This window comes from Conger conger, chromosome 4 (genome assembly GCF_963514075.1).
Source record: "Conger conger chromosome 4, fConCon1.1, whole genome shotgun sequence".
NCBI classification, from domain to species: Eukaryota; Metazoa; Chordata; class Actinopteri; order Anguilliformes; family Congridae; genus Conger; species Conger conger.
The window spans coordinates 32,310,051-32,324,654 of NC_083763.1; the positions used below are offsets into that span (position 1 = coordinate 32,310,051).

At 43.2% G+C, this 14,604-nt stretch overlaps 1 protein-coding gene across 1 annotated transcript in view; it reads right to left on the reverse strand.

The window, feature by feature from the left end:
- LOC133126250 (cohesin subunit SA-1-like) overlaps window positions 1–14,604 on the reverse strand; it is an 82,570-nt gene that overhangs the window by 23,848 nt on the left and 44,118 nt on the right. Inside the window, exons 2-6 of the mRNA XM_061238264.1 lie at window positions 12,827–13,056; window positions 8,821–8,941; window positions 7,834–7,986; window positions 7,394–7,490; window positions 6,949–7,025 (exon numbers count right to left, since the gene is read on the reverse strand). Coding sequence (XP_061094248.1) covers window positions 6,949–7,025; window positions 7,394–7,490; window positions 7,834–7,986; window positions 8,821–8,941; window positions 12,827–12,855 — 477 coding nt within the window. The 5' untranslated portion in view covers window positions 12,856–13,056. The remainder of the gene's footprint in view (window positions 1–6,948; window positions 7,026–7,393; window positions 7,491–7,833; window positions 7,987–8,820; window positions 8,942–12,826; window positions 13,057–14,604) is intronic.

Here is a 14,604-nt window from a genome sequence, read left to right on the forward strand (position 1 = left end):
AGTTACCTCGCGGTAACTTCGTGGCCTATAGCGAGTGGAAACTGGTGTACGTGGAACGCTACATCAGTTTACCCCTGCAAAGCTCACCAAAGAACAACAGCAACAAACTTTTACACCTGAAAAAGGACAAGCGAACATCCTTCCAGCAACCGAGTGGACCAGACGACAGCGCGCGGCTAAGACGTCCCAGCCTGCGCATCTCTCCAGGACACGCATTCACAGCACCATCGCGGCTCCTATAAGGACAGCACGTCTTTTGGATCCAATGCGTATGGACTCAGTAAGAGAACAAACATTCAGGCATAGCCAGTGTTTAGTTTAGTCTTAACTGTTTTTGTGAATCTGTGTTTCAATATTTACCATCCTACTATTGTAATGTGTTTGGTTAGCTACATATATATGTACGTGAATTGATTCGCCGTCTTTTGCGCATATATAGAGTAAAACTACTCAAGTAGTCCCATCCCACAGCTAACTCTAACTCATTACCATATCCAGAACTCCAGCTTCCTCCTTACATATTTTGGTGCCCCATGTGAGGAAGACTAGCTTTGGCTCAAATTTCATGTCTTGTGACTTCATAACGAATTCCCCATCCTAATTTGGAGCTCTGCGTGAGAAAGACGAGCTTTGGCTCATGTCACGTGACTCCAGAACGAATTCTCGGCATTCTTTCTCAGCTAAATTGCCACAAGTGCAATTTCCTTAAAAGACCACTAGACCACCCTTGTACCATTTTTGAAAGCCTGCATGAGCCGCTTTCTCAATATACTGCCCCCTCGTGTAACATTGTGGCATTACATTCGTAATCTTACACGGTAGTTTGTTGATTGGCATTTACCTTCCGGTATAATACGTATTATCAATAATAGGATTATTAGCCGCACTGTATTATTAATTATAATTACTTTGTCAAAGTAATTTTAATAATTAATTGAATTTTACATTTAAATCCAAATTTAATTGTAATTTCAACCAATCACATTCTGGTATTTAGGATTAATGTGATCAGCATCACAGTTCCTATTTTACGGTCTGAATATCCGCCATATGTTCGGTCATTTTGCTGTTGTTGCATTGCAGTACCGCTAGTGCAACTCGAGTCCCTGTGTGATGCTATAGCTACCTTGTACTATAGTTATAGAGAATATTCAAAGAGCGTTTTAAATTCTTTATCCTTCATCACAACTTGTATGTTGGATTGTGATATTGGGAAACAATTCATTGCCAACTGTTAGGAGCTCAAGGCCCTTGTCAAATTGTTAACTTCAAGAGTACCCTCTTAAGTTACTGATTTTAGCTTTTAGCTTTATTTGGCTTGAGATATGGAACCCATATCTATTGATGAGTACCTTTCCTTTTTAGCCCATGGTTTAGCACCTGGCTACATAACTTTCCTGAATCAGATTAACCTCACTGATTGTAGGAAAGAAATGTTCTCATTAATCAACGAGAAAGGCCACTCCCCTTCTAAGTTGTCTGGTCTTGAATTTTGCCAGACAGATTAGTCTTGCTCTTCAGAGCAACAAAAACTTAGAATCAGAGATGGCATACCTCAAAGGACAACACACCAGTGTTTTACTTGAGCTTCAAACTGTTGGCAAGAAAGCAGTACAATACTTGCGTGATCTGCATTCAGCCGAATCAGATCTTTGTTCCTACAGAGAGGAATTATTTCAGTTGAAGAGTGGATGCCACAAGCTACTGCATCCACTCTCTTCTGTAAGCCTGCTTTCTCAGGCTTGCCCAACTCCAGCTTCTCCTGCTTCCTCCTTACACCCACAAGGCAGGGGAAGGGGGGTCACAAATTGATTCGGGTTTGTCAGATCCCGGTTTCACAGCTTGCTCTGATGGAGACTCGTCAGTCTCCTCAGATTGCAGTGCTGTTGACCACCCATGCAATGGTTTGCCCACCTCTTCCCTGGAGAGGGAAAGGGGGGACTCCATCCCAACGGTGGTCCATCTCCGCAAGGGAGAAACAGTCAGGCAAGTACAGGACTGCACCTTCCATGCCCACCCCTCTCGTGAGGAGGTCAGGGAACCCTCCCGTGGACACGGTAGAGGAGATTCTGCTATTAATTGGGCACACAAAAAGCAACGCTACTCCCGCTAGCTTTCCCTTTATAACTGAGAGGATAGGTGACAGCTCTGTACAGTACACTGACAGCGACAATTCATCTTCTGCCAACCATTGCGAGAATGACTGTTTTGTAGCTCCGCCCCCTAAACCAAACCGAGGACGTCGAGCTCCGCATGAAACGCATTCACATTCAAATGTGATTTCAGTCTCTCCTTCTCCAAACAGGCAGACTAGGGCAACTTCACATGGTCTTCGCTTTGAGGAGCTAGAGGCCATGGCGAAGTATGTCCACACATTTGACCCCAAGGACTCCGAATTTAACATTCAGAGTTACTTGAGAGAAGTTGACTACTGTCTCTCGGATCTGCCCAGGGCAACCGATCGAGAAAAGGTACGACTTGTATGGAAAACCTCAACCAGAGAGATCCATACATTTATGGAACAACTTCCACCACAGGTTCGTTCCAGCTATCCCAAGGTTTGTGACGCATTGGTAGCTGAGTACCTGCCACGGTTTGATCAGGCCACAGCCATGATCAAATCTGTGGAGGTTAAACATAGCCGTGCAGAACGACCAAAAGACTTTTACCAACGACTTAAACATGCTTTTTTCCAGGGCAGAAACGGACCAGGCTTAGATGAAGATCAAGCCTTCAAATCCCTTTTTGTGCACAACCTGCACCCCTGTGTCCGAACTCATGTTTCACTGTTTTCAAGGGGCCAACACTCAGCCCTTGAATTAAGAAATGAAGCCCAAATGGTCTGGGACACTTTAAGGATTGTGCCCAGGAACGAGGTATTGGAAACAGCTAAGCACGTTGTTCCAACCAAGCCCGCCGGGACTTCCCAAGTTGCCCCATTAAAGTCTAATGGCTCAAAACAACGGCATGTGAGTAAGTTCCCGGTTAAGAGCCACCGTGGTCGCTTCTCACACTCTGATTCCAGCCGGAATTGGAGAGAAGACCGACCCGGTAGGCCCAAGCCTCAGAGTCACCAGCATGACTCTGATAGGGAAGATACCTTGTCTGAAGAGAGCTTCTTCAGTTCCTCTGAGGACAACTAAAGCCTCTAACCTTTGTTCAGTAGTGTGTATGCCTTGAGTAACCACTCCAAAGAGCTATCTGGTCTTGTTCAACCTCCATCAAAAGACGTTGAATAAGACTGATCTATAGCCGTGGTCTCCTCACAGGCAGACTCCCAGCTGAAGCTTTGACCACTTTCTTTTGCACACCTTTCCTACCAAAGGGGGGTGACAAAATAAACTGGTAGTTCATAGCAGCCACTTAGATTTGCATGTAGCAGCAGCAAACGCAGATCGTAAGTAGGTACTGTAGAGTTAAATCCGACACCTGTTATAACTCGTAAACGTTCATTGCTTCTTTCTACACCTACTGAACCATCGTAAAGTATTGCATGTAGAAACTACAGTGTAATCTTTACAAGTATATTGCCACACCCCAGTGTGCCTTACTCCACCTCTTCCCCAAGCAAGACAAGACCACTTGTGAGCTTACCACATCATTTAGAAATGAGACCACCTCTCCATTTCCTTCCTGATGACACAGCCATAAGGTTAAGCTTGGATACAGAAAGCTGCCCTAATTTGAAAATGCCCCCACATATTTCAGATGACAACCCTCGTCAGCAACCTGACTGTAGGGACTAGAACAATTGGTCAGTCTGAAGACTTCCAAAAAGGCTACAGCCTCTCCATCCTAGACCCCTACATCATCTGAGCATTTTCATGGCTGGGTCATTCCTGTTGGTGCTCCACCTTCTGGACACCATCCAATAACTAACAAAACACCTGAACTAACAAAACGACTAACCCTTTCACCAAGGTTTCTCATGTTTTGTGACAATGTATTCACTGTTCGACCTTAGTGTTTCACATTGTTTGTATCGTGTTTTAGACCAGTTTAGTTAATTGTTGATAAATGCCTGGATGTTTGTCAGTCAATTGTGAACTGTGTTACCGACCCAATGTACTTGACCTGTGGACTGTGAACTGACTTTTGTGCTCTCGAGGAACACTGGCTTCAGCCGCATCCTGAGACCACAGGGGGGATGTAGGGACTACAACTTCCACATTCCCACAGGAAAATTCTGCGACGTCCACCACGAATGACGTCTAACTTGGTTCAGCCAATCCCGTAATGGCGGGAGCAATAAACGGTCCCGTATAAGAGCAAGACACGTTCTTGGGATCTCTCTTCTGCTTCTTCTGCCTCTTCTGCTTCTTCTCTTGGACGCACCCTTTTTGGCCATTCGCTTCAGCTCATCTGCTCCGAGACTCGGACAGAGGCTGAATGCTGCACAGCGCACTACCAGGCCTACGGACACACCCAGTTACCTTGCGGTAACTTCGTGGCCTATAGCGAGTGGAAACTGGTGTACGTGGAACGCTACATCAGTTTACCCCTGCAAAGCTCACCAAAGAACAACAGCAACAAACTTTTACACCTGAAAAAGGACAAGCGAACATCCTTCCAGCAACCGAGTGGACCAGACGACAGCGCGCGGCTAAGACGCCCCAGCCTGCGCATCTCTCCAGGACACGCATTCACAGCACCATCGCGGCTCCTATAAGGACAGCACGTCTTTTGGATCCAATGCGTATGGACTCAGTAAGAGAACAAACATTCAGGCATAGCCAGTGTTTAGTTTAGTCTTAACTGTTTTTGTGAATCTGTGTTTCAATATTTACCATCCTACTATTGTAATGTGTTTGGTTAGCTACATATATATGTACGTGAATTGATTCGCCGTCTTTTGCGCATATATAGAGTAAAACTACTCAAGTAGTCCCATCCCACAGCTAACTCTAACTCATTACCATATCCAGAACTCTAGCTTACTCAAGCTAGCTACTCCCACCTTTCCTTTGTTCAAGCGACACGCGCGCCCACACACACGCACACACACACCCTAACTTCCCCTACTAATCCCCGTTAGTTTATCTGTTCTGTGTTTAATAAATAAATAAATATATTTTATTGAACCCCGGTGTCCGTTTTGGAATCGCATAGACATGAGAGCCGAGTTAAAGCAGTCTTTCGAAGAACTTCCAACCTTCAGGTTATCGGTATGTTTAATCATTAATATTGGTTATTTTAATTATTAATTAAAATACTAAATTTGTGGTTAGATATTCCTGATAATAGTAATTTTATGAGACTGATTACTTTTTGCAGTTATACTGCTACACAACGTTTAACTGGCGCCCTGGTTTCGTAGAGAGTAAAATCCCTGCGTTATTTGGCGGCCCGTGCGAGGACCCTACATAATTTGGAGTCCCGTGCGAGGACCCCTACAAGACCTATGTGTCGTGTGTGTCGTGACAAATCTCGGGGGTGTGTTTTGCTAAACCTATATTTGTCTCAAACTGTAAGTTATAGTTGCATTGTTTGCGGTAGACTATCATATCTTGGTTATATAGCCAGCTAGTTACATAGCCAAATAACTTGCTTGCTCATAATATAGTTTGTTACCTAAAGTTAAAACTTAAAAAAGACAAAGATGTGTTGTGTAGCACAATAATGTCAACATTTCATAAAGTCAGCATTAAGTCACCTGTTCGGCGAACATTTTCTTACTAGAACACTACAAAAAGACGGCCGGCTCTGTTGCCGTTTATCAATGTCAGCTTTCAAAAAGAGTGCATGAGAACCTGGAGTGAGCGGGGGGGGGGGGTTTCAACATCAACACGGTCAAGAGAGGAATTGCAGCAACCCCTTCAAATGACAACACTGTTTATCCCTCCCCCTTCTCTGTAAACGTGGTGACGTTGAAATGCCATTGGCTATGGCAATTAGAACCAATTTTCAACCTATGAGCTTGAATTATTGGACAGTTATACAATATTTTGGTACAGAGTGTCAACTGTATATTCTGAAACCCGAAGTCAAGGACTATGAACACAGGCAGAGGGTGAGTCAACATGTCAGTCAACCTTTTTCAATCATAGGAAGGGATTTACAATGGTCTTGTAACAATGCATTAAGACATAAATCTTACGTATTGTACCTTTAAGTTTCTAAATATCCAAAAAATACTATAAAGAGCAGTGAACAGTTAAAAACTACATTTAATAAATATTTTTTGTGACTACACTTCTCCTTTAAGACTGAATAAATTATCTTAAGCCGGGTATACATTGTGCGATTTTTGCCATGATTCTGTAGTCACAGACAAAATGTCCAAATCATAGAAGAAATCTTTCATTTTGAGCCAAGATCGGCCACCTTGGAACTCTCAGTGTGACATACTCACAGACAGTTTTAGGGAATCCTAGCCTCCAACGGAAGGCTAAGCAAGGAAAAGTAAGGAAACAAAAAGTGTTTAGAATACATTTTTCCGGGCAAAAAACGGCACCACCCTCAAAATTGTAAAAGACGGCGGACATCGCACAGTGTACAGCCAGCATTAGGTACTGTCCTGCAGTTTTATAAGAAAATCAGCCGGTAGGTTGTTCCAGCCATATTGGAGAACTTGCCACAGTTCTTTTGCAGACTTTGGCTGTCGTGCTTCTGGCTCTCCAGGTAATCCCAGGCAGCCTCAATCAAGTTTTGTATCTGAAAAGTGGTCTATTACTTAATATGTTACTTAATTTAATGAATACAAAAAAATCTCTTTTTAGGAAAATGAATGTTTAAAAACATTCACATTTTCTCTTTTCTACTGACACACAAATACAGAAAACAAAAAATAAACATCTAAGACCGAATATCTATAAAATAGATCAAGGGTGCCTAAGACTTTTGCACAAAACTAACAATACACAATACTTGTTCAGTCAAAATGACCCGTGTTCCCATCAAGAATCAAGGACTAAAAGAAGAAACACGCATGAAGAAACAAAGAATTACCTCATCAAACTCTTCTGTCATTTTCCTGATAATCTCTGCATTCTGCATGTTGCGGAACATCTCGATTCTTACAGTGCCTGTTACAAGGAGAATAATCAGTCCATAAATATATACAGACATCATATAAAAATAACTATTGATTACAATTCAATTTAAAGTGCAAAAAAAAATTGGGCTGGGGTTCTCATGCTATTTTCACAAACAAACACAATTTTATGCCTGCCTGACTCCTGACAAAAATGTGTGAAATAACAATTTACTTCTTACAATCGGATAACTAACGCTTCAAACTGAAGTCATACCTAATGAAAAAGCAGCATCAGATTATGCATTAGGTTATTTTCCAGTAGGGCAAACATGCCCTTGGAAGGAAATAATAAATAAACAGAGAAAAAACGTGAAAGTCAATGAAAGAGGAGATGAGGAGGGAGGAGAGGCTGGCTACCTTTGCACCCAGAGCACTGGATGAAAAAGTTAATGAGGTCCAGCAGGGCGATGTCACGGTCCAGTTTGTACGACTCGATCCAGTCATCTACGACAGCCTATAGGGGATGATAAAAAACACAGTGGCTCTGTATGTTTATTCATATACAATTATTCTACGTATACATCATTCTCCCAGTCAGCGGGTTTTATTCACTTTGCTCATTAGAGACCGGCACTTAGGGTAACGATTACTAAGTTCCATTTTGGCCTGACCAACCTGGTTCTCTCAATAAAATCAGGTCATCATCCCCCTTAACTGTATGTATCCGTCGTATTCAAAACTAATTTTCTTTTTCATTAACAATACAATGCAGTGACAAGGTTTACGGGTTTAGCGGTTATAAAATGTAGGAAATAAAGAGATCAAAGGGGAAGAGGGGGAAGCGGGGGTAACTCTACCTGCATAGCACTTTTGCCCAGTTTGACCACCTCGAACAACGTGACTGGATCCCGCTCCCCATTCTGTTGGGTCACACCATTGGCTTTCCTCCCACGTGGGGGCCCGAGTTGGCCCTTCTCCACTGGAGACTTTCGAGGCTTCTTATTGGCTGACTTGAAAAGAGAGATTGGTACATGAAAACAATACTATTAATATTTTAAATAACAACCAATAATTTATTTATATGCATGTAAAACCACATCCTTAGATACAAGTAGTCAACTGGCCTCAAAAAATTTGGCATTGAAGCCAGAGAGTCAGCCATCTCATAGTGCATTGCTTTATTTTGTTTGCAGCAATAACAAAAAAGTATATTTTTGAAATGTTTCAATTTTGAAACAGTAACTAATGCCAAGAGGCATTTCTCATTCTTTGCATTTTAATTTCCCCTTTTATGTGATCATGTGCAGACTAAACAAAAAAAAAGCATCTGATTGGATGTGCAGCAGCAGAGTCAGTACAGCTAATGCTAATCTGTGGGCAGATAACCCATTTTACTCCAACCATTTTGCTGAACACTCTTGGCGAAATCACTCTTGAACTACTGTATCTCTGTCATTAGCTGAATTAAGTTAGAAAAGTTAAATTATTAAAAGCAAAGCAATTAAATACTATTTATTGTGTCTTTATATAAAATTTTATAGAACTCTAAGCCAACCTTTCAAAACGTTTTGAAAAGTTTTGCTGTATTAAAATAATTATTACTTCAAATTAAATATTTCAAACTGCTTTAGCTTACAATGATCATTTTCAATTATCCACCATAAAAATACTGAATAATATTGCAATAATAATGAACAGCAAAGCAGGAATACATGCATAATAAATTTAACAGAAATGATGTGTATGTGTGTAATGAACAAAACAGGGTTGTTTACATGTGGAATTAAAGGAAATAGGGAGAGATTCATGTGTAATGAAAATGACAGGAACAGGAAGAGGCATACTGGTGGTCTCCCGGGTCGGCCCCTCTTCTTCTTCCCCTTGACCTCTCCGGTGTCCCCCAGGTCACTGACGCTCACGCTCAGACTGACTGTTTCAGTTTGGCTCAATTCATTAGCTGACTCCCTGCAGAGAGAAGAGGCAGGGAAGTAATGAAGGACAGTGCAGATCCAGCACAATTTCATAAAACTGACAAATGGATATTAATTGTAACTCATCGTCAGATTGTGAGTGCATCATTTCATCCTAGTGTATATGTTCCACTGTAGTCAGTTCTAAAGAGCAGGTTGAGTACAGTTTTTTAAATTTATCCGAAATCCGATTGTGGAATTTCTTTCATCAAGTGATGATTAGCCAATAGTAAATTAGCAAGGCGTAGCTGATAGGTGTGCTCAGTCCTGGTTTCTTATGTTCTGTTTCACCCCATTCCAGTCTGCTCTCTCCCCCACAGAAGGTGCTTGCGACATGGCCCTCCACGGTGTCAGAAACCCTCCAACCTCTGCTACCCCGCTGCTGACCCCCTGTGAGAACTTTGCAGTCACAGGGGGGCTATGGAACTGCCAGTCTGCCACTCACAAGGCTGATTTCATCCCCGCATACGCCTCCCTCCAGTCCCTACAGTTCCTCACCCTCACGAGACCTGGATTACACCTGACAACACCGCTGCCCTCTCATCCTCCTTCTCCTTCTCTCACACTCCTAACCTATCCTGCTCTGGTGGTGGTACTGGTTTGTTAATCTCCCCCTCCTGTAAATTCTGTTCTCCCCCTCTCCGACCTGTCTATATCCACTTTTCAGGAGCATTCTGTCTCAATATCCTAACATATTAAGCTCTTTATTGTTGTCTATTGTCCTCCAGGGCCCCTGGGAAGTTTCCTTGATGAACTGGACACCCTTCTCAACTCCTTCCTGAGGATGGCACCCCGCTGATCCTGCTCGGAGACTTCAACATCCACCATGAAGCCTCCCAGGCTCCTGTCTACCACTACTCCACTCCTTCGACCTCTCCATGCAATACTCTCCCCCAACCCACAAGGCTGGCAACCTCCTAGACATGATCTTTGTGGGGAACTGCTCCTGCTCTGATTTCACGGTTACCCCTCTGCATACATCTGATCACCATTTAATTTCCTTCTCCCTCTCTCTGGCTTCCAATCCTCCCTCCTCTCCTCCCACCCCCACTATTTCAGTCCGCTATAACTTCCACTCCCTCTCAGCCTCATCTCTTGCTCCCACTGTCACCGCTTATCTCCCCCTTCAAATCCTTCTCCAACCTCCCCACTGATTCTGCATCTGCCACCCTGCTTTCATCTCTCTCCTCTGCCTTTGACTCTCTCTATGCTCTTATTCCGAGGCCACCTTGCACATCTCCTCCCAGTCCTTGGACATCCGACACCCTACTTACCTCTCGGGCCAGCCTTTACACAGCTGATAGGATGTGAGGGAAATTCAGGGACCCATCAGACCTCTCAACCAACAAGTCCCTCCTGACGTCCTCTGCTGTCACATAACTCCACACTTCTAACCCTTGGCAACCTTTTCCTCTCTCCTCAGCACGCCTCCTCCTCCACCTCAGCCCTCCTTCGCTGCTGATTACTTTTTCTTCAATGAGAAGATCGAAGACATCCACAGCTCCTTCTCAACCACCGCCCCCCTCTCTGTGCCCATCCCCCTCTCTATGCCCGCCCCCTCTTTCTCCACTTTCTCTCCCCTTACAGACTCTGATGTTCCCCTACTCCTGCTCTTGAACGAGCTGCTTCTCATCAACTCTGTTCTTTCTTTTCCCAGAACAACCGGCTAGAGCCGCACAAGCAGCCTCCCTCTCCTCTGTCCTGATTATTGTATACCCTAGATTATTCTGCTGCCTTCAACACTGTGGATCACTCCGTCCTCTTGTCCTCCCTTTCAGCAACAGGGATTTTTGGCACAGCCCTGAACTGGACTGAGTCCTACCTAATATAGTCGCTCCTTCCAGGTTGCCAGGGCTGGTACAGTATCGGCACCTCATCCCCTTGCCAGAGAGGTTCCCCAGGGCTCAGTCCTTGCCCCCCCTTTTTTCTCTCCCTTTACACTAAATCCCTTAGCCCTATTATTACTGCCATGGTTTGTCTTACCACTGCTATACTGATGACACCCAACTCTTCTCCTTCTCACCATCTGACACATAGGTTTCAGCCCGCATCTCTGCTTGCCTGAGTGACATCCAAAGCTGGATGGACAACCACTAAAGCTCAACCCAGGCAGATGGAAATTATCATCATTCCTACTCTAACCCGTTCTTGATTTCTCCATTTCCCTAGGGGACCCCCCAGAGATGCCCTCTCCAGGAACATCTGAGCGGTTACCCGGTCATGCAAATTCTTCCTGTACAACATCCAGAGAATCTGCCCCTTTCTCACCCCCTACTCGACCCAGCTCCTGGTCCAAGCAATGGTTCTGTCCCATCTGGACTACTGCAACTCTCTCTTGGCTGGCCTTCTGGCATCTATCATCAGACCCCTCCAACTCATCAAGAATGCAGCAGCTTGTCTGGTCCTTAACCTTCCCAGACACTCCCACGCCACGCCCCTGCTCACTTCCCTCAACTGGCTGCCTGTCATGGCTCGCATCAAATTCAAAACATTGGTGCTAGCTTTCCAAGCAGTTAAGAGGTTAGCCCCAGCTTACCTCCAAAGATCATCAGACCATACACACCTGCCAGACCTTTTTGTTCAGCCACCACAGGACGCCTGGTGCCTCACCCTCTCCACACTTTCACCTCCTGGTCACGACTACTTTCTGTTCTGGCTCCATGGTGGTGGAACGACTTCCCCATGAAGATCAGAATAGCAGAGACTCTGACCACCTTGAAGCACAGACTGAAGCTGCACCTCTCCCCACCCCTCTCTACCTTCCGGTAATCTCTAAGTGATTGCTAGTTGTTATTTTTCAGTTCTCACAATAGTGTCCATTACTTGTGTTTGCTAGGATTATATTATTGCTAATTTTGTTTGGCTATGTAAGCTGTTTATGGTTGTTCTTATGTACGCGTAAATTATTCTATTGTGTTGTATAAAAAAATGGTTTTATAGACATAATCCATTTCCAGATTAATCAAATGGGTCTAAGTACTTGTCTTTGTTGTATTCTTAGCACTTGAAATTGTACTTCCCTTTAGAGTCTTTCAGCACACTAGTCCCTGATTGTGGGTATGCACTTTGTTGTACGTCACTCTGGATGAGAGCATCTGCCAAATGCCAATAATGTAATGTAAATGTAATGTAATCAGAGCAGCCAATTGGATAATTCTGTTAAGGCACTGTTCTAGTGTGTGGGCACGCCCCTCGATTCTGTATGAAATCAGGGCTATGCCAAACTTGGGTCAAATATTTGTACACTTTCATACTTTCTATACTTTATAGAATGTGTCTAATATATTGGAACAAATGAAATACTCTCAAAAAGTGCAAACCCCACCTTTGGGACCTGTCAGCTCAATTGCACTAGGCAAAATCATTTGAGCACAGAAAAGTATTTGAATCCAAAACAATTGCTTATTTGTGCCAAGTCTGCTGGTGCTGAGTGTGGTTGTTCCGAACAGCAACAAAGTACATGCATGGAGCATCACACACGGAAAAGGGAATTCAGTTGGTCAGAATGAGGTATGTCAAGGCAACACCCACTGGCCTATTGGTTACACATAATCTTCTAGTTCAACCTCCTCTGACTCATTTGTAATGGCCTAGCGGGTATACACAAATCACAAACTAGCGGGTATATTACAAACAGCCCAGGGTTGATTTCTATTAAAAGTGTCCGCTAAATGACTAAATATAAAATGTAATGTCTGTGGGTGCTCAACTTGTGGAACGCAATATGAAAGGAAGCAGCAGGTACATGTCATATTAGGACAGCACATGCCTAGCTGCACTCTCCCAAACCAATAGCAGAGGTAGTAGCAGTGAATACTTCTCCAAATTGGGAGAGACAGGGGGAGTAAGAAATATTAACTCATCCATCCGGAATACTCACTGTAAAACTGGTAGCTCTGAGGTAATCATGTCTGAAGTGTGATGTCTCAAATGTACTCCAGTTTAGGGGTGTAGTGTTTTAATAGGGAATTGGGTCTTCTTTCGCCTCTAAGCACTGTTGATGGTTCCGTTTCAACCGGTATGTCTTCAAGCACTAGAGAGGCTGTCAGATTAGGAACAGCTGGCCTTCCGATGCATCCAAATGAGGCACATGAAGTCATAGCACACAATCTGGAGTGAGAGAAAAACAACTGTAATCAAAATGCATTCTTTTAGTCACAACAGCTGTTCACACAAAACACTGTTTAAAGCCGTGGTCCTCACTCCTGGTCCTGCAGAGTGTTGATCAGGAGTGAGGAGCACTGCTTTAAAGAGTAGAGATGACTGTAACTTTATACCTGACATATACCTAACTGAAAACACTGTATCCCACACTGTTTCCTAATAGTAAAAGCTAGACTTTGACACAGTAACTAATATCATGTGCAATGAGATGGATCTGGAAAACCATCTCATTGCACATGATATTGGATCTGGTTTAGAACTGGTGATATTTTTCTTAAAGGGTATCATATGAAACCTAAGGGCCCCCCCACACACACACACACAGACACAATGCATTCTGGGTATTTTACGTACTCCAGCAGACTATCGATTTTCTCATTCATCAGTGGTGGAACATGGGAGAAACAGAGACACTGACTGGCCATTTCAAGAACTGCAGCAAAGCAAGTTCCTTTCGCCAGATGCAGACCAATTCTTCGAGATGACGATTAACGGTTTTATTTAATAAAAACAAATTTTATTGATAAATTTGATTTGTTTAAAGGGGTATGAGGCAAACCTGTATTTCCCAGTTTTGTACAAAAATGTTTAATTATTTTAAGTAAATATAATTTTCAATTTGCATAAGACTAAACACATTTATCCATGCATATGGTTGAATTGAGGAGTAGTGACCACCATCAGTAGATCAGAACCACATGCATTAATTCTGGATTGCTCATTGTTCTCGTCCTAGAGAAAAGCTGATAAATAGATTCCAAAATAAATAGAATAGGAATTAAGATTTAAAATAAACTAGTTCACAAAACAAGTTAATGAGGTGAGGTAAACAAAATCAACAATGCTGAATATTTTCCAAGAAAACAAAACAAAAAAAGCATTATTTTCTTCTTTAAAGTTTTATTTTCTAATTTTTTCTCTTTTTCTTCCAATTTGGTTGCCAATTGTACCCCATCTGATTCAATTAGAGCTAGTATTAGATACACCGCCGACACCCCGTCCCTCGGCGGCCCGAAGGAGAGCGACACGCCTTCTTCAAGCCATCTCGTCTCATGCTCGTCTTCTGTGATTCTACTAACCCTGCCAAGTCCCTCCCTCTGGAGCAGCAAGCCAATTATGCTGCTCCACGTGGAAAGGCGACGTGAGCTGGCCAAAACTTGGCTTTTTCGGAATCGAACCCCGGTCAACTGCAACTGCAGTGAACTGCAACCGCATGTCCGCTGCGTCTTAGCCTGTTGTGCCACCGCGGCCCTCACAAAAAATGCATTCTAACAATATACTCCAGTATTACCTTGCTTCACTGACCTGAATTTGGAAAAGCCAGCAATATGAAAAAATGTAAATGATGCAAACGTAAATAAAAATATTAATTGACCTCATTAATTTTATAAAATATACACAACACATATTTTTGTAATTTGGAATACCACCACAAGGGGCAGTGTGAACCACAAAGTGATAGAGCCACAGACAAAAACGCAAGTAAACAATTTG